The 24,566-nt window shown below is 52.2% G+C and overlaps 1 protein-coding gene across 19 annotated transcripts in view; it reads right to left on the bottom strand.

Moving 5' to 3' along the window:
* The window catches only part of MCF2L (MCF.2 cell line derived transforming sequence like), a 169,606-nt gene that overhangs the window by 79,786 nt on the left and 65,254 nt on the right, over positions 1-24,566 (bottom strand). For 2 of the 19 annotated variants that reach the window (XM_028526985.2, XM_028526992.2), the window contains exon 1: positions 17,738-18,370. The exons of 15 other annotated variants lie outside the window; for them this stretch is intronic. In XM_028526985.2, coding sequence (XP_028382786.1) covers positions 17,738-17,840 — 103 coding nt within the window. In that variant the 5' untranslated portion in view covers positions 17,841-18,370. Of the gene's footprint in view, positions 1-13,166; positions 13,310-17,737; positions 18,372-24,566 lie in introns of those variants that run through there. 2 more of the 19 variants (XM_036011476.1, XM_036011477.1) reach the window with 2 other exon arrangements.

The following is a 24,566-nucleotide window of genomic DNA, read 5'->3' as shown; positions in this document are numbered from 1 at the left end:
TCTGGCTTCAACTCACTGTGCCAGCTGTGGAAACGCCACAAAGCCTATGACTCTTCCTAAAACATATTTTTGTAACGATAGCAAAAATATTTTTTCATACTATTAATAACACTAAAGAACATCCATATTTAACCTCTCACCATTTGAACATCTCAGATCTTTGTGTGTGCAGCTGATCCTTAAACCAGTGGTCCCCGGCCGTTTTGGCATCAGGAACTGGTTTCGTGGAAGACAACTTTCCCACAGACGGGGGTGGGGGGTGGTTTCAGGGTAATTCAAACACATTACATTCAGGCCCACCTCCTGCTGTGTGGCCCGGCTCCTCACGGGCCCACGGCGGTACCGGACCTCGGCCCGGGGGGTGGGGACGCCTGCCTGGAACAGCAAAGCATACGTTCAAACTGCGAGGGTCTGCCTACACATGGATATTTTTCAGTAATTGTATGCAGCACTATAAGCTATTTTCTCTTCCTTGTGATTTCCTTAACGACATTTTCTTTTCTCCAGCTTACTTTATTGTAACAATAGAGTGTTTAACACATATAACATAAAAATATGTGTTAAATAATTGTTTGTGTTATCTGTAAGGCTTCTGGCTGTTAGTGGTTAAATTCTGAGGGAGTCCAAGTTCTATGCGGCTATCTTACTGCCCAGCAGGCTGGCGCTCCCACCCCGGCACTGTTCCAGGGCCAAATGTGCTTCCCAATCAGCGGAGTGGTGCTTGTCTGTATTTTACAAGCCAGCACGCGAGGGCGGGGTGTGCACAGATACGGTTTCCTGATAGAGAACACAGCCCCCAGGTTTGGCGCCCACCACACGTGCCCCGTGCTCTCTCCCGCCTGGCCTCTGCCTCTCTGTGCCCCTGGCCTGGTCCCTTGAGCCCACTGCCAGGCCCTGCAGTGCTTCCCGACACCGAGGTAGGGCTGGGACCAACCCACCTTCCCAGGGGACCATCATGTCTTGGTTCCTTTTCTTGAAGAGGATTCCAGAACGGAAGCCAAGTCAGATCACCAACAGTTCTTGTGGCACTGAGAGTCATCTCCTCTGCTTTGCACAGACGCGGTCACCTGCCCCTCGGAGCCCCTACCAGCCCCCAGGTCCCACCTCCTGGCTCGGGGGTCTGGCCCGGCCCCTTGGCCCCATGCAGCTCTCTCTTCTGGGTTTCCTTATTTGCCTCTAGAGGTTTTCCGTTGGTTTTAAGCCTGAATCACAGGCTTCTGTACAGGCAGGTAGGGTGGCTTGCCCTCCCAGCGGGTCCTCACACGCTGGCCCTCAGCTTTCATTAATAGGCTCTCAACTCGCAGAAGGGCCGTCACACCAAAGGCAACGTGCCTCTTCTTCCTCCTTCAGCTCAAGGCGGCTTATACGTCGTGGTCCAAGTTCACAGTGAGCATGGCCAGTTGTCACCTCCTTTCTCCCAGCTTCCCCTGTGTGTTTTCCCTTCTGCCAGAATTGTCAGACCAAGCATGGCCTCCCTCACCCTTAGCATGGGCACCTTGCAGTCACAGGCTTCCTGTGACATTGTGATCACAGACGGCTGCCTGAGGACTGGCGCTGGGATACAGAGGTCCATTGACCTTCGTCTGTGGAGTTCAAGTGGCCAAAGTCACCTTGCTTTGGAGGGGCTGGTCTCTGTCCAGTTCCCACATCACTTACCATTACGGGCAGTCCAAGACAAGGACAGTTGAGATCAGGTGTCCACATAGAAGCAAAGTCATATCCATCCGCCCTCCCTGTGCTAGCTGTGGCGGTTGAGAGAGTCTCAGTCAGTGGGCCAGGGCCAGGGCAGAGCCCACACGGGGCTGTGGCCCCTCGAGAGGGCAGGCTGGTTCTCTGCATTCCCTCAGGCTTCCCTTCTACCCAACTCAAACCAATTCTGGCAGCCCGACCAGCTTGGTACAATGAGTCACCACGCCTCCAAGATAGCGCACAGCCAGCCTCCTCACCAGGCCCTGCCGCATGGTGCTCCAAGGCCCCGGCTCTGAGCGCCCGTCCTCTGAACGCCACCCGGTCTGGTGCTGTGTTGTGCTTTCGGGCCTTGTTCATGCCTTCAGCTGTCCCCTCCCAGTCACGGCAGCAATCAATGCTTTGGGGTTTCCTAGAGCAGGATCGAAGCGGGCTATGGGGCCTGTTCCACTTACATTTATGTCCTGTTTGGTCCTTGCTTTTATTTTTGTGGTGTTTTACACTGCACATGATGAGTGTGCTGGAGGTGCCAGAGCGGGTACATGCTGACGTCGGCCTTGGCGGGTACAGGAACATGAGGACGAAGAGACGCCTGGAGCACCTGGGTTAGAATACCTGACAACTTGGACAGAACTGTCCCCGAGCAGAAGCGTTGCCTGCAGGGGCTGTGAGCAGGGCCTGGACAGCACCCCTGCCTGGTCTCTGTGAGCTGAACAGGAAGACTCTCTTTGACTGACTGGAAAAACTGACACAGGGGCTCCAGAGACCAGCTCTCAATGGCGAGCTTCTCCCTTCTCCCAGGCGGGGCCCTGCACTGAACTGTTTATCAGAGCCAGCCCATCAATCCCCACCTCTCCGGGAGCGGTAATAACTAACTGCTCTATGTTTTTCCACACAAGCTGTGACCTGGATGGAAACGACCTGGGCAGGGAGCAGCCTTCTCCTCCTCCTAGATCAACAACTCCATGTCACAAAGCCAACAAATCCAGGTAGGTGCTGTGGGGTGGACACACACTGCAGAGAGCAAACACAGCTGGAGCCTCAGGCTAAATAAAATGCCACCATAGCCAGGTTCAGGAGGGTGTAGAGACGTGACACGTGCTTTTCTGAGTTGGGCCACAGTGATCCCGGTTTCAGGACCCTCCAAGGCTCTAGATGGGAATTCTGGATTCTAAATCCAACCACCGAGCTGGGCCTCAGTTTCCTCCGTGGAGAGCAGCAGGACAAGGTGACTTCACGTTTCAGGACTCACAATGACCGCTCCCTTCACAGAACGGCAGTACCCTGGCCACAGGGCACAGAGGAAGGCGGCCCCAGGGATGGACCCCTGGGGGGTTCCCGGCCCACACCTGGGTTGTGGAGGTGGGGACCAGCTGGAGCTAGGGTGCCAGGTGTGCCTGAAGGTCTGAGCTGGAGTTTCGTGGGGGTGGTGGGAGAGGGAGGAGCAGCTCGGATTCCAGGAAGGAGGCTCGCCCATACGAGCCAGGCTGTGGAAACACAAACAGCCCTGTGCTTGCAGCTGGGTGGGTGCTGCCAGGTGTCGGCACTCAGGAGAGCGAAGGAGGTGGGCGCCAGATCTAGGGACTGGGCTCCCCAAGGAGCCTGCACCCAAAGACCCATTGGATCCATATCTGAGGAAGGTGGTCCTGGGACACCAGGGCAACAGATGGAGGAGACACATGTGGCAACAGGAAAACCCCTCAGGAGGGATGTTGTGCATTTGTTTAAAGCCATTATCCAAAATACGTTTCACATCGTGGGAACATGGGGAAATCGTGGTACAAACGGTGCCTGGTGCACTCACGGTGCCGCTGCCACACACACAGCTGGGCGGGAGGGGGCTTGGGTTGGCGGGAAGGATCCAGGGCCGGTTGCACTGCAGATACTGTAGAATACTTTGTTTCTTTATTTTTAAAGCTCTCTGAAGTAGATGTGCTTTATTTTTAAATTCAACCTTTGCATTATAGAATATGTCGGGTTGGCCAAAAAGTTCACTTGGTGTTTTCCATAAGATGGCTCTAGTAGCACTTAGTTATCTTTAACTTCATTTGAAACAATTTTGTTAGATTGTATTGTGACAGTTGTCATATCAGTGTGCATTAAAAAAAGGTTATTCGAAATGGGTGAATTTTTGTGCAGACCTTTTAAAACTGAAGGTGAAAGAGATATACAACTTTTTTGGCATATTATGTTTTATTATTTCAAGAAAGGTAAAAACGCAAGTGAAATGCAAAAAGAAAAGACTTGTGCAGTATATGGAGAAGGTGCTATGACTGATCAAATGTGTCAAAACTGGTTTGTGAAGTTTTGTGCTGGAGATGTCTTATTGGATGATGCTCCAGTCAAGTAGACCACTTGAAGTTGATAGCGATCAAATTGAGACATTAAGTGAAAACAATCAACATTATACCACGTGGCAGAGAGCTGACATACTCAAAATATCCAAATCAATATAGTTATTGGAGAAAATGAACATTGTGTTTTTTATTTTACAGAAAAAAACCATGTGGACTTTTGGCCAACCTGATAATGACAATGTGTGAGAGTCTCAGGCCAAACCTGGGGGTCTAGAAGAGGCTCTGATCACACTGGGAAAGGAGGAGGGAGGCACAACCCTGGGAGGGGAATGGGGGGTTTTGTGGGAAGAGGACGGAGCTTGTTAAGTTCATGTCAGAGTCCTGCTGGGACAGGATGGAAGCCTGTGCCATGTGGCCAGGTGTGGGGACAGCTGGGAGGCACTCAAGGGAATGTCCTGGTATTGCCTTGTTTATGTGGGTTGTGCCCAGGATTGAAGGGGCTGTGTGTGGGCCAGGACCACCTGCTGCCTCGGAATTCACCAGCCCAGACAACACTAGCGCATGGAGGATTCTCTGCTGCTCCCCATCCATCTCAGGTGACACAGAGAGGAAATTCTCACCCTCTCTGGGACCCCCACCTTCTATCCCTGAGACGCTGGCAGGTAGTGAATGGGAGCTCCCTTCTGCAGGCGAACAGGGCTAGGAGCTAGGCTGAGATGCCCTCTCTAGCCAGCTGCAGGGTCAGAACCTCCTTCCCCCTCTTGCAACTGCCTCCTGCTCTCCCTTCACAGGTCACCAGGCAGAGGGACAGCTGCAACGACTGAGAGAGGACAAAATGAAAAGACCCAGAGGACAGAGCCTTATACCAAACAGGTGATGGGCTCAGGAACACGACAGGAATGACTGAAATGCTAGCAGTTCCTGAGCCCTGGCTAAGAAGTGACTCTCCTTCCAGGACTGAGGGGATTTTAAGAAACTAGAACATCTAGATAATAATGAAGACAATAAACATCTAGAACATCCAGGAAAGATTTCTTCAAGTTGGTTAATCATCTAGAAAAGGTCTTCTTTTATTGCAGAAATTTTCTAAAGGCTCAACTTGCACTGTCAGATAAATCTGAGACCCAACCCAACCGGAAGTGCAGATGGAGAGGCAGCTCGGGGCAGGGCTGGTCCTCGCCTCCAGGAAGTGAAAGGTTCCCGCAGTTTCCGGTCACCTGACTGGAAACAGGTGACAGGACAGTAGCTTTGGGACCATCGGTCTGTTGTCTCTTTCAAAACGAAGCTTTCTCTTAGAGGTAACTGTGGACTCACACGCGGTTGTGGAAAGCGATGCAGAGGAACCCTGTGGACCTCGTTTCCCCAAGGGTGACGTCTTACGAAATCACAGAGAAATCACAGCATGGCACCAAGACACAAACAGGCCTCTCATGGCCACGCCCTCGTCTTTCCAAACCCCACCACCCCCTTTTCTTTAAGTGAAACGGTGTTTATTTTGTTGTTGTATTTTATGTGTGTTTTTGTGTCAGAGGGAGAAAGACTAGTCGAGTGGGCTGTCGATCTTTCCAGCGTTCTCCACTGTCCCCATTCACCGTCAGTTCCACGTTAGAGGAATCCCGTATTCGACCGAACACACCCATCTTTCGAATTGAAGCAATTTCCCATGTATTTGCAACGTCATCCTGAGGCTGATTTTTACCCCTTCAAACCTATATCCCAGCTGTCTCGGACATTGCCAGCTGTGACATGGGCTTCATTGCCTAATCTCCCCTCTGACACCTGTCTCCATCAAAGGCACCATCGCCCACCCCCCAAGTCCCAAGCCAGACATTTTAGAAGTGCTTCATGGCTTCCCTCCCTCTCTCTATAAAATATCACCCGTTCTGCCTGTTCTTCCCCCACGTCTCTCCAGTCGCCCCACCTCCCAGCCCTTCCCCTGCTGCCACTGCAGTTCAGAACCCCATTATCTGTGAGCTGGATTGTTTCAGAAGGTTCTAAGTAACTGCTTCCCCATCTTTGGTCTCTCCCCACCTCCACACCATTTCCACATTTCCTTACTGAAAGAGAAGCGTAAAGCCCTCGAGTCTCTGGTTAAAAGTCAAGTTCCCAGACCAAAATCCCCAACTGCCTATCTGGCTACTGCCCCTGCCATTCGGAACCACCCCCGTGTTCATGTGAACACATATGCCCCTTAACCTGGGGTGTCCCATCCCGCTGTCTCCTGCCGCCTTCCCCAGGGCGCACTGTAACCACCACAGACGACAAGCCCCTCCAGGAGCAAGGGCCACCCTGACCCTTCACCTTTGCAGCACCCAGCCCGAGCAGGATGCTCGGCACACGTGGGTGAGGACGGCGCCAAGGCTGCCATGTGAGCATTTTTATTTTTATTTTTTTGGATTTGCCCGGGGCCGGAGCCCTGTGCAGACAATGTGAGATAAACACCAGTTGCTGACAAAGAGCATTTTCTTTCCTCTTGTTCAGAGCTCAAACCTAATTTAAAAGTCAGAGTTTTTAACAATCAGAATGTAAGTGAACTTTTTGGTGCTTTAGATGTAATGCTGATTTACAATGAATATAGAAGTCCTAATGCAACTTAAACATAATTGATGAGGGCAGTGGCTGTGAAATGTTAAGAAGAGGGGTAAATTATGTAAGTGCCGTGTGCCCCCCCCAACCCAATCCAGAACATTCTGTATCCTTTTCATAAAGAAGGAGATGGGGTGAGAAATTATCTTCCAATTCAGCTGGCTCAGCTAACTGGTTCAACACTTGCCTTCTTAGGAGTTGTGCTTATTTCCAAAATCTACCCTCGAGGGACAGAGACTCCACCGCTGACAGAGGCCAAGAAAGAGCCGCTGGAGTGTGTCCCAAACGCTTGGCGGCTCCATCAGACAGGAACGCGACTGCCTGTGTGTCTGCCGTCCTCGGGACAGACAGCTCGGGGTGCGCTCACACTTGGCCGGTAGCACACGCAACGACTCAGGTCAGGCGTAGTCCTGAGTACACACTGGTTTCTATTAATAAAAAGGTAATACTTTCCTTATTTAAGGAGTCATTTTAAATACAATGAGCAGATCACTAAGGAGGATACCAAAAAAGGAACTTTTAACAAGAAATGGCACTCACGGCCTGAAATCCCACACGCAAGCTGAGCACTATTGAGTGGGCATGTGGTCGAGACCAAACAATCCAAATCCTGACTTACAATAAGTTATTTCTGATAACTCCAGGCATGAGGAGGTCTCCTGACTTTGGAATCCACAGCATCCTTTCCAGGCCACAGAGGGCGGCCCGCTGCACCTCCAGGTCTGACCCAGCTGAAAGGCGGGGTGTGAAAAGCAGACCTTTAATGAATGGGGTCCCCCCCCATTTTGTTCATTAGTTTATTTGGTTCATTAGATTCCACATATTAGTGAGATCATATGGTATTTGTCTTTCTCTGGCTTATTTTGCTTAGCATAATGCTCTCCAGGTCCATCTGTGCTGTTATAAAGGGCAAGAGTTCCTACTTCCTCACAGCTGCCCCTAACCCTAACCTTAATCCTATGCACATTTCAGCTCGGACATGTAGCCAAGTTGGTTGAAGTGTTGTCCCATACACCAAAAGGTTGCGGGTTTGATTCCCAGTCAGGGCACATACCTAGGTTGCAGGTTCAATACCGATGTTTCTCTCTCACATCAATGTTTCTCCCTCTCTCCCTTACTCTGTCTCTAAAGTCAATTTAAAAAACACATACCCTTGGGTGAGGATTTTTTTTAAAAAATCCAAATTTCAATTGTATTCTAAGATGTCATCTTTAGGATGACTTTTCTATCTAATCCATTTACAAAATCTGATAGATTTTTGGAATGCTTCTGATAAATTTTCCAATGTTCCAGTGAAATCATGCTTTAAAAATATCGGCTGTGCTCCACAGAGTGAGTCACGCAACTGGACACGTGTCTGAAAGGTGCTGGTGTCATTCAGGAAAGCACCCACCATAAAGGGGGAATTAGATTACACGCCATGCGGGACGAGACCAGCTGAAGAGGAAGGCGGGCTGGCCGGCTTTCTTAGAGACAGTGAGGAAGTTCCAGGCAAACTCCTGGGCTCACTTCTAGGGTTACTTTGGACCGTGCTTTTTTCAACTCAGGTCCCTGTGCACAAGCAGCGGTCCCCTCCCTGCGGCCAGCCACCAGGTGAAGTGGACCCAGGGGCCAGACTTTGTCTTCTGCCGGATGGCTGCCAGGGCCAGCTTCTCAGAGCGGGAAGGAGCAGGTGTCGAGAGCCCCACTCCAGGTCAGGCAGCTCATCCCATCAGTCTCTCCCCATGAAGCTGACTGCTGTCCCAGGCAGGTTCTCCTAGCCCAGCTGTTTTCTGTCCCAGTTGTACATGAAGAACACGGGTTGATCATTGCAGCTTTCTCTCCAGCAATGAGCGTGGGCTTGGCCTACAGTAGATGCTCAGTCCCCGCTTCTCAATGAATGAATGAGGAAAAGCACTTCTTGGGTCGTTGAAATATTTTGTTAATTCATTTGTTCTTAGCTTAATACAGGAAAGTTGATTTTTCTGAATATTTGTTCCTGGAGTACTCCTGGAGAGTGCTCTGATCACCTCGTTCAGCAGTCTTAGGAAGTAAAAGTTTACTTGTAAGAGTAGACGTATTTCACACATATTTTGAATACAATCGCCATTGACAATGCACATTGTCAACCCATTGCCTCCTGCCTTGTCTAGTCTGACGGTGTATTCTTTCGTATTTCTCAAGGCTCCATATGCATGATGCACATTTCTGTTTATTTTATTTAACATATTTTTTACTTTCTGTTCTTGAAAAACTATTCTTTAGAGACGTAGAGAGAGTGGTCTTGCTGACCCCAACATTTCTGATGTCATAGGATTTAGAATAAAAATTCCACCACAGGTTTTTACACTAGTGTGGCCCACGCATTTTATAATCCTAGTGATCTTTCAACATAAAGGAGTGACAAAGGAGGGTTTTGTTGTTCATGCTGCTTTTGGGGTAGCTAAGCTTTCCTACAAATCTGAGCTATGGTAAGATTGATGAATCAAAAGAAAATCATCAGTGAGTTATGACCCCCTTTGCATCTCACGCAGTGCCTAGGAGTTAAGAGAGGGCTCCAGATGTGGCGCTTCATCTGCTGCTCAACACAGAATGTTCTTCACAGTCTCCGCGGGGCCGGCCGCCCGCAGAGGGCACAGTGCACCCCACGCAAAGCCCCCCACTCAGGAAGGGCTTCCACACACCCGTCAGGGGCTCTAAGGAAAAGGTCCCAGCTCCTGCTCCCAGACACAAGGTACGAACATGCAGCCTTCACCGCTGCTTTCCTTCCCTGTTCTTTTGTATGTTTTAGGTACGCATTTTTATAATGGTAGAACTGCACCCCAGAGGCACTCAACAACCTTTCTTTCCTGCCATATAACATGAGGGGAGAAAGCAGTAGATAAAGAATATAACAAGTATCACGAGCCCTAGTCTGAAGCAGCCACATCCACATAGCAAACAGCATGTGCTGTCGGATGGCACTCATGTTTTCTCTAATCGTAACACACCAGGCAGCACTGACACCAGTCGTGGAGCAGCCATTTGACCTGCTGGTGCACCGTGCACACCTCCCTGAAGAGAAGCTTCCCACCCTCCACTCCTTCCCTTGAAGTTTCCTTCCAGACACGAACTCTTAGCTCAGAGCAGCCTGCCCGGGCCCAGGCCTGCTTCTCTAAGGAGCACAAACAGGCTGCCAGCAGCCAGACCTCCACAGCTGTAGCCAGGACTCACCTCTGGGCCTGTCCCCTCCCTGTGGCATCTCTCAGAGACCAGCCGTTAGGATGGCGGTGACAACGAGGCACTCCTGGTTGTGATACTGTCTGTGCTTGCTCCTCACCCCGTGCCGGACGTCCCACTTTCCCAACACACTCGCCTGGGTCTGTATTCTCAACGTGACTTCCACGGCGCACACTGAACATCCAGTTCCAACAGGCACTTCTGCGCGAGCAGCACTCTGAGCTCAGGCTCTGAGGCTCCCTCCTACCTGCTGCCCGCAGAGGACATTCCCCCCCGGGCCGCTGCTCCCCGGGCCGCTGCCCCCCCGGGCTCGGCAGCCAGTCTTTCTGAGATTCAGGCCTGGATCCGACGGGTCTAGAAGGACAAGTTTCACTTCCCCTGTTTTGCCACTCTGACTCAATTTTAATTTACCAAATGAGTATTTTTAACCGAATGGGGGGAAAGGAGCACCCAGCTTGTGCTTCCCAGTCTTGCGGCAGCCATTCTGTGCTGGATAATCACTATCACGTGAACAGCAGCTCGGGGGAAACCAGGAGGGGATTTTGGATATTAAGAGAAAAACAAAAGAGGAAAAAGACTGAGAATCAAAACAGAAACCCTATTGCCCGTTAGTGACTTCACCCTGGGCGGTTTGGGAGGACCCTGGGCTGTGTGTCCTGCGCAGCCCCCACCCCACCCTGGGGTGCTGCAGCTTCTGCCTGCCAGTGCGGCAGAGACCACATTCAGTTTACATAAAAGCATTTCTGAAAAGTGTGGGAAGGGACTGACGGGGAGCCCGGGTCAGACACAGAGGAGACCCTGGGGCCCCCAAACTGTGTGGCTGCTCCAGCAGGCGGCTCCACTGTCCTGTGGGGAGGGCCGGGGCTGCGTCCCAGAGTTGGGCCGGCAAGACTGACTCTGCTGCAGTGAGTTCGTCTGACGTCCAAGTCACACCTGAGTGTCTGTGCACCAAAGCCAGTGGCAAGGCGATTGAGGGGCTGTTCCTGACTCTGTGACCTCGAGGGTCTAGGGGCCCTGTGGCTGTGGGTCTCAGTCACCTAGACGTGCCTTTCTCGGTTCTCAGACATGAGGACAGAAGAGCAAGAGAAGGAAGAACCTTGGAGAAGGCCTCTTCTAGAGGCCCCCAGGGCAGCCCTGAGGCTCATGTCCTTGGTCAAACCCAAAGTGGACATTGGCCAGAAGTGCTTCCCAGCATTCCTGGAGGCCCCGGTGTTCCAGCGAGGACCAGAGAGGGTGCATGTGAGAGGTGCAGGGCCGAGGTCGGGGGCGGGTGCCTGCTCGGACTCTCCTCTCTGGGATGCGGGGCGGTTTCTCTGGGACCAGGGTGGAAGCGAGGGGCTCAGCGGGCCGGGCTGCGATGACTGGTGACCAAGAACGGAGGCCGGCACCGGTGGGTGGCCGGTGCGCGGACAGCGCAGCGCCTCCCCTTCGACAGCCCTGCTGTGGGGCCGGAGCGGCGGGCGCCTCGGCTCCGATTCCTCCACATTCCCACCCCCATTCACGTGGTTCCCTGCAAACATGCTTTAGTGCCAATGGAGTGTCCTGGAGACCACGAAAATGGCACGCTTTCTCAGCCCCCAGAAGACCTGTCCATCTGGTCTTGTGTTTTAAATCCGGCTTTCAAATTCTGAGCCTCTTCCTCTGGGAGGTGCAGTCAGCACAAAGCGCTCACTTTGCAGAGACCAGAGGAGGGAGTGGAGAGGCCAGTTCGGCTCCAGGACAGAAGGGGGCGCAGGGGTCCCCTCCACAGGGTTACTGCCGGGCAGTACTGGACCACGGCAGGAGCAACGGGCGGGAGCAACTAACACGATTTGCTCCTTCGGGGTGGCTCTGGCCAGTGTTCAGGGCTGTTTTGTCCAACTGTGGATTCGGCCCAATCACTGACTTCAGAACTTAACCTCCACAGAAGTTTCAATTTCCCTGAACGGAAAAGCACATTACTGTTCCACAAACAGATAAACTGAGGCAGCCACCAATTTCCTGGGCAGAGCCCAGGTTTTTGCCCCAGCCGCACACCATGAGGCCAAAGTCAATCCTGCCTTCAAGGTTCGTCCCCCAGGTTGCAGGACAACAGATTTCTGAGAATTCCCACCTGCAAGCCTTCCTCTCTGCTCCAGCCCAGCCATCCTGACCCTCCCTTTAAGCTGACCCGTGGGGGTTTTAGGGTGGATTCCATGGCCCGGACCACCACATTTCCTGCGTTCTCCCCGACCACTCACTGACCCAGCTTCTGTCCTTGGCATCCTGTGGCTACTGTGACAGTAATGGGAACAACTGGGAAGCCTGGCCAGCCCTTGGGTCCATGCAGCAAGTCGAAGCTGCACTCTCAAGCCGCCTGTCGGCACCTACACTGGCGTCCCCATTGCTGCAGCTCTCTCCTGACAGCCCTCCAGGACAAGCTGCATTAATTCTGACAGCTGCCGCCTGGCCCTCCCGGTCTGTAGAATGGGTGACATTGAGATCAGACAGTGAGGCCAAGCTCTCTAAATAACAAAGCTCTAAATCTGATGGTGAGAACTCAGAACCAGGGCCAAATAAAATGCTGCGGAAACAGCTGGGGGCTTGTCTTCACTGTGGCTGTGTCCTCCCCAGCAGGACCAGACCCAGGCCCCAGGGACGCCAAAGTTCTCACCACGGAGACACGGGGATTCAGCCAATTAAGGAGCATGTGCACTACCACATTCCAGGAGATTTTCTGATTTTCAAGGTTGGATGAAGGCAGCCCTTCCCAGACAGGGGACTTGCTCCGCCTGCCATGGCCCTGGGGCTCTGCCAGCCCTGTGCCAGGAAGATCCGCTGGGATCCGCAGCTTCCTGAAAAGCTGACAACGGACACAGCTTTGTGCCATCAGACTGTACTTAGCGTACAAGTAAGTCACCAGGCTTGCGTCACTATGTCAAGGAGCTAATCAATACCCTGTAGCTGACGGCTTTGGTTTTGTTTTGCATTTCCCACGTGCACCGCCACGTACCAGGCGCCCGTAGAGTAAGCTCTGCTGCCACTCTGACGGGCTTGCTGCTGGCTGAGCTCCCTCCTCTCAGGTCCAGACCAGAGCTCTGGAGCTCACACTCACTAGCCAGAGGGAAATCATTTGCCTTTGGTGGTTGATGCCCTGACTTAGAGTTATCTATTGACAACTTCAGGTGAACGGCTCATTTACTCATAATCCCCGTTCCCTGAGCTACTGCAGATTCCACGGGGACACAGACTGCACGTCATTCACGAAGATATCCTCCGTCACCCACACAAGGAATCCACAAGAACCATCTCTGCGCGGCACAACCCAGGCACTGCTGCCGTGAAGCCAGGGCCGCCGCAGCCAGCAGCTCGGACCGTTGCCGGTCCTCCTCCTGTGGGTGACTCCGGAGGGAAGGTGGGTCACGGGACCCAAGGACTCACCCTCGGCAACAGAGAGCAGCCAGGAGCACCACTCCGAATAAAGGTAGTAGCTTTTCATTTCAGACACGGAGATTCGGACAGCATTTCTGTCTCCCATGGCTGACAGGCACCCAGGGAGGCGACTCCCCTGCAGTCAGTCCTGCAGCGCTCCCGTGGTTACCCATTAGCCCTCTTCCACTGAACTTTGCTCCCTAAAATGTGCACGAGGGACCAGCTGACTTTTTACTTTCGTTTTCACTGAGGCAAAGCACTGAAAGGTGATTACTCTCGGGCAGGCTGACATCTGCCGCTCCACCCTGCACATTTACACACGACTGCAGGCCAGCTGGCCAAGCGCAGGGTGACAAAGACAAAGGAATGTCCAGGTCCGCCTTGGCCTCAGTTCAAGGCACAAGGGACATCTCTGCTGGCACGACTTCCCTGTGCTTTCAAGGGAGCTCAAACACAGCTAGGTTCCAGACCACTCGGGGAGAGAAGCAGATTTGCTGGAAACTTGAAATCAGACAATACTGTCCAGAATGTCTCCGCGTCACTACCTTCCTCCATCTGATAAAACCCAATTCTCTGGATACTAGTGACATTTGCTGGAACAAACAGAGGTGGAGCCTGTCTTTGTTTAAAGGAAGGTGAGTGAAGCAGACACACGGGCACCACATTCCCACGTTTCCCTCTTCCCTTCTCAGCTTTTCATTCGAGGTCTGTGTGTCTCTAACAGTTTGGGGTGTAAAGCATGTACCCCCACCTGGACACCCTCTTTTAGAGCCCAGAGAAAGCTTAGCTCCCTTAAACCCAGTCACGGCTGGCCCTCCCTTACCCATCACAGGGTCTGGGCTCCACGGGGACAGTGGGGAAGGTCTGCCCTCACTCCATGCTCAGGGATCAAGGCAGTGAACATGGTCCGAAGACCCCAGCCAGCAGGCGCCCAGCGGAGTGCTCCATCGCACGCTGAAGTCCAGCTGCTTGGACAATGGGCCTGGGGGTGGGGGAGTCCTGGGGTTCGGGCCTACAGTGCCAGGGCTCTGTGCTCTCCTTGGCCTGGCAGGTTGGGGTGGGAAGCCAGAAGCAGTGACTTTCACCAAGTTGCCTGGTATTTTTTTAATTCAATAATAACCAGATTTCCTCAAACCATGAAACATCGTATAAACAAGTTGACTAGATCCCCTAAGGAAATATCTCAATGCAAGTATTTCTCTTCCGAACAAGCACACTTTGAACAAAACAGCACACTCTCTTCTTGTCCTTTCGGGTCTCACCGGCTCACCTGGGAGTTCCAAACGAGCCAAAGAGAATAAAACAGTGCGGATAAGCACTTCCCCTCTGCTTTCCACATCTCCTCACAAGATAAAAAACCGGTTTGCAAACATCAAGGCCGTTACTGGCGAGGCCGTCAGCACTGTATTTCCCCAGGGGCCTATATTCACTTAAAGATGCTTTAAATGAAGCCTGCGGCTCCTCCTCAGGCACCCTCGCCTCTCGATTCTGGCCCCAGCACAGACTGGGCCTCTGCCTCCTGAGGTCAAAGGGAACGTCAGCCCCACATCTGGCAGCCAAATGCTGTAAGGTCCGACTCAGCACAGATGGCGCTTGTCCTGCGGACAGAGACGGTGTAAGTTGCCGGTCAGATTCAGGCCGCTGCCCTGGAGCAGGCAGAGGGACCCGGCAGATGCTAGAACCACACTGTTGTCTCGGCTCACTTTGGAAAGGGCCTCACTGAAATTCAGTGTTACATTTCCAACACGTTCGAGTGCCCTGATTTTTCCGAGAGAAAGGAAACATTCCAAAGGTGCCACCCATCGAGTGACCCAGTGTCCCCAGGGAGCACGGCCAAGCTACTGGTTTCCTCTAGAATTCCTTCCAGAGGAACTCTTTTTTTTTTGCATGTGATATCCAAACTTTTTCCCTTTTTGTATTAGCTACCAGGAAGCTCAAATTTGTGATCACTTGCAACAAACAACTTACCCAGTTGTCTGAAATACATTTATTTGCTTCTTTTAATTAATTCTGATTCTGTTTAAAATTGTCCACATCATCCTGAAACATATTTCCAAAAAGAGAAATTTTCAGTTCTAAGTAAAACTACCAGCGTTTTTGGCCTGTTGGAACTACTCTCCTAGGGCAGAAGAGTCGAGTGTGTGCCCCTTCCCATTCACGCAAGCGCCCTCTGGAGGTAGGACAGATCAGAGGTGACAGTCAAGAGATTATCCCTAGTTTCCACTTAATTAATTGATATCACATCCGTTTCTGGTTATCAGAGAGAACTACCACTTGCAACTGTACTTTGTCCCCGAGCCCTCCACTTGCAGCAAGAAGTCTGACTGTGGGGTCACCTCCTAACCCAGAGGCGCTTCTTTGAACACCCAGCCCAAGGAAAGGAGCTGCAGTGCCGGGGGAGGTCTGTCCGAGGGACCCCCGGGCCAGCCTGGTTCAGACGCGCATGAACCCATTGGGTTTTCCAGGAAAGAACCAGGGCAAACTCACAGGCAGGAGAGAATGCCCAGGCTGGACTGCTTCTCGGGGAGCAAGGAGAACTTAAGCAACAGGTGTCAGAGCTTGGTCGCCGGTGCTGCCGGTGCTGGGGGTCTAGCCGGGAAGCACCAGGCTGCACTGGTGCAGGGAGGCCGGACGGTGCAGGAGGCCCGGGGAAGGAGGTGCAGGGGCGGGGGACTGAACAATGCAGGGACCCAGGAGGGCTGCGTGGAGCCACGCTGACCCAGGGCCTTGTGAGTCACACAGCACTCAACTGCCCACTGTCCACAGTGAGTCCTGGCCACCAGCAGGCAGAACCACAGCAATAAAGGCTTCTAACGCGTGCTAATGATTAAAAGAGAGGCCACTCAAGTCTGATGGCACCATCCCTGCTGCCGACCTCCGCACAGGCTCAGCAATGACCCCAGCGCCAAGGGCTCCCATGTCACAGCAAGGGGATGCCCCTGGAGGCCCCCATTTCACGGTAGGGGATGCCTAGGTGACACGTTTCACAGGAGGTACCTTGAGGGCCTTCATTTCAAAGAGAAGATACTCTGGAGGCTCCACTCCCCTCAGGGGACATCCCTGGGACAGCAGAACCACTGCCCAGGTCTGGTGGAGGGTGGGCTCAGGCCTTGCCTTCGCCCTCCCCCTCCAAACCTCCAGGCACCGGGATGATGGCACAGTCCTTTCACAGTCTGGGTCCCTGGTGCCACCCTAACAGAGCCTGGACACAGCCACCCCAAGGCCAAGGCGGGTCTGGTCAGAGGACTCAGGGACTCCCTGCTCCGCCAGGACCCAACCAGTGTCGGGAGCCCTCCAGACAGCAGGCTTGGCGGGAGGATGGGGGGGCAGACGGGAGCCCACCCCAGTCCTGGGTTGTGCTGGGCAGGGGCAGGGCCCACACAGCCCCTCGTAGCCGCCCCACTCGCTCTGCGTCAGGGCAGAAGTCAGTGGACTCAGCGAGAAGGTCGAGACCCTGTTATGTTAACCCCGAGTCATTTGCACCGATGTCGCTGAGCTCAAAATCACAGCCAAAAAGCAGAAGCAGCCTGGCCCCAGCGTGTGGGTTCCGTTTCCGCCCCAAAGGGAAACTGAGTCCAGGCCTGAGTCCCCCCCCCGGGGCCACCAGCCACACCAGGACCACACACTCAGCCCTGGTCCGGCTCAGACACCGGATATCAGGGCAGGCTTCACGCAGGTTCCCTGGTGCTGCACTGGGCCCCCAGCGTCCTCTCCCCGAGGCTGTCCCGGGGAGGGCCCTGGGGTCCCCAAGGCACGGAAAGGTGTGGGTCTGCCTCTGACCGGTTATTTCTGATGTCCTGCACATGACATTATGGGCATCTGTCCAGGGAACAGATGCCACCCTGCCACCCCGACAGTGTCCCCCAGCAGGCCAGGGTCACAGAGTCAGAGGCTGCCCCAAGTCCAACAGCAAACCTCCCGCTATCGGGTTCCTGAAGCAGGGAGGGGTTGCTCCGGGGAGGAAGGAACGGATACACATGACAAGGCTCCTTTCTCCAGCCCACTCTGTTAGAATATCCCCACTCCCTTGGAAGTCAATTTGTAAAAACATCATTTTGAGACCTGCAAGAGTTTCAATTGTGCCGTCTGGCTGAGCAAATGCTCCAATCTCCCATGCCCTTCTTCTAGTAAAAACAGTGCTTGCCACTCAGACACAGAACCGCTGCCTGCTGACTCCCTGACATCTGGCTGCAGAGGATAGGGGCTCGGGGCTGGGGCTCTGCCCTCCCGCCGGCCAGCAGGACACCCCTCCAGGCAGAAAGGGCACAGCACAGAAGCCTCACCTTCGGAGTGCGCTCCCCTCACAAATGCGCTTCCCTGTGTCTCTGCCCCCTGTCATCCCAGCCACGGCAGAGACGGATGCATGGATCCAGATTCCTCAGAACCAGAGTACCCAGTAAATCAAATAAAAGCAGACCTGAAAATTGCCCAACATGACCTTTCTAACCTTTGTAAAAAAGTCTTGCAAACGGCACACATTTTTTAGTTAAAGAAATATACAGGGAAATCCCCGCCCACTAAGGGGACACTTGGAGCCTGTCCCTGTGCACCTTGGATGGTGCCACCCCATCCCGCCTCACCCGACGGTGGATGCCTTGAGGTCCCCCGGCGCCTCCGGGTCAGCGGCCAGAATCGACGTTGGGGGCGCCCCAGAGCTCCCCGTGGTGCTCCCTTCTCAGCCATCACTGTGTCTTTCCACCAGGGACGCGCAGCTGCGGTGGCAGCAGCAGCAGCAGCAACAGCAGAGGTGGAGGCTTCGGTCCTTCGGATAGGCTCATACGAGGGCCAGATGCGGCCCCCGTGCCAGGGTGGGGTGGCCGAGGGCACCCAGGTGCTGCTCTGCACGCTGAGCCGGGCACACGATCCCTAGTGACTAAGCGACGAGTCAAGTCTATCCTCTGGAGTCCCTAGCCTCCAACTCCAAGCCTCACTCCGTAATGACCGCTTGTACTGACAGTCCACTCTGGGCAGCTCAGACCCTGCCCTTGCCTCTGGCCTGCCTCCTGCCACCAGTGCAAGGGCTGCCACCTAGAGAGAACGACTCCAGCACTTGCCCGCCCTCCACACCTTGCAGGACAGGCAGGGGTAGACAAAGCCTGTGGTAGCGGAGAAATACTCAGCAGAGTGGGGGCCGGGCCACACCCCGCCAATCTATTTGCAAGTTCTGGGCGTTTCCTTCCTTAGAAAGGGGGGCTTGTGCTGGCTGGAGCTCAGAAAATCAAGGAGCTGCTTCGACTGCCCAAGCCAAAAACACCTTCTAAGGTCAGGAAGTCTCAAGTTCAAACAAACAACTATACAACTACAAGGCAGGAGGAAGGGAGGGGAAATGGCCCCAGGCTTTCTTGAAATAAACTGGAAGTTCCTCCGCCTGCTACTCCTGTCTGCTGTCCAGCTTCAGAAAGAGGAAATGATAATGCTGCTTTGCTTGGCAGGCTGACACTTTCCACAGAGAGATGCTGAACCTGCCCCAGGCCCAGAGGTTCCAGAAGCTGGTGCCCATGCCACTTCCCCCGTGGGGGGATGCTCGGGACTGCCTTGTGACAGCACGCGATGCTCCTCGTGCCCCAGATCTGGTGCCTGCTGTCTCAGATCCTTACCTCTAACTCGACAGGCAGTGAATTCCAGTGCCATTTACAATATAATGCTGTGGCTCAAAGGGCTTAGGCACGCTTGCTGAAGCGTGCTGAAGGATGCACAATAAGGGAGCGACGGAGGTCAGCACCTAGGTCTGTCTGAAAGACCACATTTCACCCAGTGCACCCCGGCCGCCTTTTCATCCTTTTCATAAGCTAACACGATTAGAGCAGGTATCTCTGGTTTACAGCAAATAACGTATTTATTTAATTTTTAGTCTTTCCGGGTGCACCCCTCCTCCCATGAGTGTTAACAGGCTGAGGGGACCCTACGAAACTGGGGTACCCTTCCCGCTGGAGAATGTAAGGCCAAGGGGACCGTCTTGGTCCTGGGAACATGTGCTTCCTCGACCCCTGAGAGGCAGCAGCTTTGGTACCATTTCCACAGTGCAGTGATCCTGCCCAGCACTTTGCTTGGTTACGCGGAGGTTTGCTCTTCTGTGCACTAAAGTTGTCAAGAGAGTAGAAAGGGCAGGAGGAGTGGGTGCTGGATACTCAAATCTCCCCTCCACCACCCTCCATGCCCACCTGGTACCTGCAGACATGGCAAGCTAACCCCTGGGGCCACCCCAAAAGCTCAGGAAGTGAAGCCAGCTCCCTGTTCTGCATCCTTAGGAAGATACAAGAGGAAAACCACGCGCGGAGCCTGGAAAGTCACAGCCAACATTTCCTTCACCCAGAAGCAAGAGAAAACCACCACCGAGATTCAAACATTAGCAGCGCTGCTGTCAGGCCCTCGAGGTCTCCTTTCTGCCCCTTTACACTGGCTAGAAGCAGAGGCCAGCCCCAGCACACAATCAGGAGGAAACAGATGGCGTGTTTGATCCGGCACATCCAGGACGCAGGTCCTCTCTCTGTGGCCAGGGAACCTGCCATTAGGTTCAGTCCATGGGACCCCAGGAAAAGACACAGGGAAACGTGATGGCTAAGTCCCCAGAGGCCACCCGCTACGAGGTGATTACTTGCTGCAGCTTGGTTCCGAGTTTCTCTCTGCGTGTCTCTCCCTCCCCCGTGTGTGTCAGGATGGATATGCAGAGAACTCGGCGAACATCTGGAATGTCGGACCACTCCCGAGCAGCCAGTGAGTCAGAACACTCACACGTGGGCATGCGCCACTTACGCTTCAATGTGCTCTCTCATCAGGTGCGTCTGCGTTCATCCCATTTCCCCCAGGTATCTAAACGTGTTTTAAAGATGTTACTAATTAAGACCTTCTCCCAAAGTCAGTTCCGAATGTGAGCCTCACTCACAATCTGTCGGTTTCTTCATCTTACACGTTTGTGGCCTCCGGGTTTGGCAAACATCTTGAAAATTCTACGGGATTTTCCCAGCAGTCAGTGGGTGTGTCTTCCTCTAAGACCCTCCATAGCTCCTCAGTGAAAAGGTACAAGAAACACTTGAGACCCACGTTCCCCCTCACACGACGCTGGCCCTCGCCAGGTGTGCTGAGTGAGGCCGGGGGAGGCTGAAGGACTCGGGCCGTTTGAGAAGTGGACTGACTTTTGTTTTGTACCCCAAGAGTATATTTTACACAATAGGATCTCAAGTTATTGTTCACTTCATATCAATAAATGGCATGGATTTTGGCAGTAAAAGAGTCTTAAATTAATCATGTCAGGAGAGCAGGGAATTATTTAATGCAGTTTTCAACCAAATGAGATGCTGGGTAATTTAAAATTCAATTCTTCTGGGGCTGATGCAGGCAGCCAAGGGGCCACCTGCTGACCTGCCTCACTGAAGCCACACTTGAGGACTCAAGCACAAAACAGCCACGTACAGAAAGCCACACGCGGTGCTGATGCTCAGGGGGTTTCCGCACGTCCCAGCACGTGCCGGCACTGCACCCAGCACCGGGGAGTCCCCGGCCTCGCCCAGCGTGCCTCGCTCCCATGGACAAGTGTTGCTTTGACTTCTCCTCACTTCATCCTTTCCTGTTTTTTTTGCTGGGCATGGTACCTGGCACTCTGCCAGGCTATGCGTAGATATTGTCTTCTTTTCTGTGCCTGGGAATCCTGAGGTCCACAGGCAGCCACACACCTGGAGAACCCTCCTCCTATTTAGCACCAGGTACCAGCCTCATCACCTGGCACTGCTCTCAGCCACAACCTCGCAGTGCTACCTGATGGCACTTCCTGGGCAGTCACATTGCTGGTCACTACTAAGTGGTTCAGTGTTTAATAGGGGCTTTGAGTCAGATGCTTCTTGTCACTTTCAATAATAATAAGGCAGAGCGGTCTGGGAGCTGGGCAATCAGAGTAACATGCCAGGCCCTCTGGGGTTCTAGAATTCTGAGGCCTCTGTAACCTAGGAACAAAACTATCGATGGAGAAACCGTAGAGAGTATGGAACTGGTTATTCTTAAAAAGAAACTTTTTGAATGACAGGCTGAGTTTTTTTAAAACAAAGGATACATCCCAAGTGACCAATCATGACAAACTCTAGTAGAGATAATGCCCAACCAGGTCATATGCATTTAGGTCTCTATTAAAACAGATCACAGATGACATGGTGATGGAGGTCCTTCCTAACTGTGTGTGCAATAATCGTTCAAGGACACAGACTGGGACCTGGCCGGGCCCAAGTTCAAATGAAGGTTTTCCCTATGCTGGGATAAACGTGCAGCGCGTCAAAACGCTCACTTCTCACTTTCCACGTGAGGCTCTAACACTTATCACGTTAAGCGATAAGTGTTATCGCTTGTGTCTGGGGACTGCTGGCGGTGCAGCCTCCGGATCCAGGCGGGTCCTGTCTGTCACGGTCTGCCCGGGTGGGCGCATCGGCACGCGGCAGACTCTCTCTAGGCGTCCGGTGAGTGGGTGAATGAATGTGTCCCTAGAAAGAGCGGTCCTGCCAATACTGAGGACTGGATTTCAGAAAACAATAAATACTTTAGCCCTTTCAGAGTTGACAGGAGCATAAAACTACATAACTGGTGCCCTTGAGACCTAGCACCTATGAGCATTCCATGAGTTCCTGTGTTTTGTTATCATTGAAGTACAAAATGATATATTTTCCCTTCTATAGGATTCAGAATTCAAAACCCTCAAAAAATTTTTTGTCTTTAAAAAGGAAGCATCCTTACCAAAGTGAAGTCACATTTGGGACATAAGTTCACCATTCCTAAAATTTTGCCAAAAATGTCATCGGTGAAACTTAACACTATTACTTTCCTTTGGTGAGTTAAGTGCCACATGTGGTGTGACTACAAAAATAAGAAATTGGTTGTCACACGTTGGGGACTGGATTCATTTCTTTCATACTATTACTAATGAAATAAAGCAAAAAGCTAGAACATTTGCTGAAACCCTAATGTAGATACGCACAAACCACTTACTCTCTGAAATGCAGGAAGGACATCCCCCTTTGTGTAGGGTCAGACTCACAGCTTTAAATGTTATTGAAGGTCTCCTCTCCAAAGTGACATTTCGCCTCAGCATTTATGTATCTGTTGGGATTTAAGCTGGGAGAAATGTTCCTCTTTGGGGAAAGAAGAAAACACTGCACCGGAAACTCCTCCCGGGGGAGCGGGGTGCTGGAGCCCATGCCCACATGTTAGGAGCACCCCTCTGGAGAATCCCATCTGGGTAGCAGGGCCCCTCACACGTCCCTTCCTTTCTGAGCCATGGCCTCTTACACGCTTCCTTTTTTCTCACATGTCTGGAAAATCTCCACGTTTCATTATTGTGATTGTTCATTGAAAACATCATTATTAATATGTAATAATAATGGCCGCAACACGTACTAAATGCATGAACAGGACACTCACTGAGTACGTTCATGTGTGACGAAGGCACCGCGGGCATTTGCGGACAGCCTCCTGCAGGCAGCTCTGAGCGCCTTCATGTGAATTCAACTTACTTGTTCTTCACAGCAACCTGACAAAGAAGCTGTTCTCTCGGGTCCGCTTTACAGATGGGGAAACTGAGGCACCTCATGCTGACAGATGGCAGAGCTGGGATTTGAACCCAAGGTTACGGCTCCACTTGATGATTTCAGTTTGTAATACTCACACTTGTTCTCTGCAGTGGTGCCACAATTATCCCCAAAGTAGAAAACCTCGTTTCACATTTTACCCAGATAGAACTTTAAGAACGTTGCTATATTTCAACTTTGGCACTTAACTAGAATTAGAATTTGGGCAACTAGATTTTTGTATGTGCATCAGATAACTGCAATGGCTTGCTTTGAGAGCTACAACATACATTTCTTTCTCTAAAACCAGAGATATAAAATAAATGTGATCTGAGAAATTCTTAGTTGATCAGAAATATAGGAATGTGAAAATACTACTTATAATAGTACAAATCCAACTGCAAGGGTTGATGATCCACATGTACACGGAGATGATCATTTTGGCAAACAGGTGAGTTTAGACACGTGGGCAGAGCTTCCCGCCCCAGGGTACCTGTACGTGTGTCCCAGCAGGAAAGAGGAGGCAGGCCCCAGGCAGCCTCGCTGTGTAGGATGAAGCTGCAGAAGACCACGTTTGGTTAAACTGTGAGCCAATGGACCTTGAGGGACTGTTAAAATCATTCTCTTCTAGAGAAAACGTGTTTGCCTATTTCACAAGCAGCTGAGGCTTAGAAAGCTTTTCATTGCAATGTCTATGAATTGTTAGTAATTACAACAAAAAAGAGGTTTCTCGGGTCATGTTCTTCTATAGATACTAGTTCCTGAAAGTCTGATTCTGGGGAGGATTCTCAGTTATTGGGCTGAGCTCAGTTACTAGGTTGGTCATCAGTAGATGACCAACAGCGAAGGTTTCCTCACCAGGCATGTTCGCCAAGGGAGCCGCCGAGAACACATGGACTGAATAAAGACTGAGCAACCCAGCCACCCTCAGCGGTCTTGGCAGAGGCAGCACCACGTGGTCCTGGGGGGAGGCTCACGGGAGTCCGGAGCATGGTCACTGTTCTTCACGGAGCTCTGAATGTGGCAGGGAGGACAACACTGATCTGCCAGGTGATTGACAGACGATGCAGACGGCACACGGCGGAATGCTATAAGGGAGCTACGTGGAAATAAAGGGAGGCAGGCCAGCTGACCGGTGCAGGCATCGGTTCTGGCGGGAGGGAAGCTGTGTATCAGTAAAGGTGTAGGAGGACACTGACCGTATGACTGTCATCTGCAGACACTGGACACGGGCAGCCCAAGGAGGGCAACCCATGGTTAGAACCACGTCGAGTTCGTGGATGTGGTCCCACCAACACAAGGCTGGCTTACATCAAAACAGTTTTGACATCTGTTTGCTTGTTTTGCTTAAACAAAGGGAAAACTACAAAGCAAAAGCAGAAACACAAGTGGGATCAATGTCTACAAACCTGAATTAAGCTTGCTCTCTCCAAGATGTTCAAAGCGTGTTTTGTTTGGAATTGCCTTCAAAGTCCCCACTATGCAGCAGGTCCTGATAAGATTGTTTAGTGCAACACTGTTTGGTTAAAATGTTGATGAGATAACATAGGAAGTTAAATTTCATTTATGGTCGTAAAGCCATAGAAACTATTGAGGACATTACGTGAGGACTTTGCTAGAAAGCATGCACGGTGCCTTTGGAATACCCCTCTTCAACCACCAGGAGTCTTTATTTTTATAGCCGAGACTCGTTCTTTGTAACCGTGTCCATTGAACATGGACATCTCAGAGATGTTTGCAAAATATTTCGAGCAGGACCAGCAATTTTTAAAGGCACCGAACCTGAGAAGCCACTGTAGCTGCCAGGGCCACTACAGATCCCCAGCTCCCGCTGAGTCAAGGGGCAGCATGTACTAACTCTGTT

Source organism: Phyllostomus discolor, chromosome 11, assembly GCF_004126475.2.
Source record: "Phyllostomus discolor isolate MPI-MPIP mPhyDis1 chromosome 11, mPhyDis1.pri.v3, whole genome shotgun sequence".
In the NCBI taxonomy this organism is placed as follows: Eukaryota; Metazoa; Chordata; class Mammalia; order Chiroptera; family Phyllostomidae; genus Phyllostomus; species Phyllostomus discolor.
The sequence above is the reverse complement of the archived record's forward strand: the minus strand, read 5'-3'. Positions and strand labels throughout refer to the sequence as shown.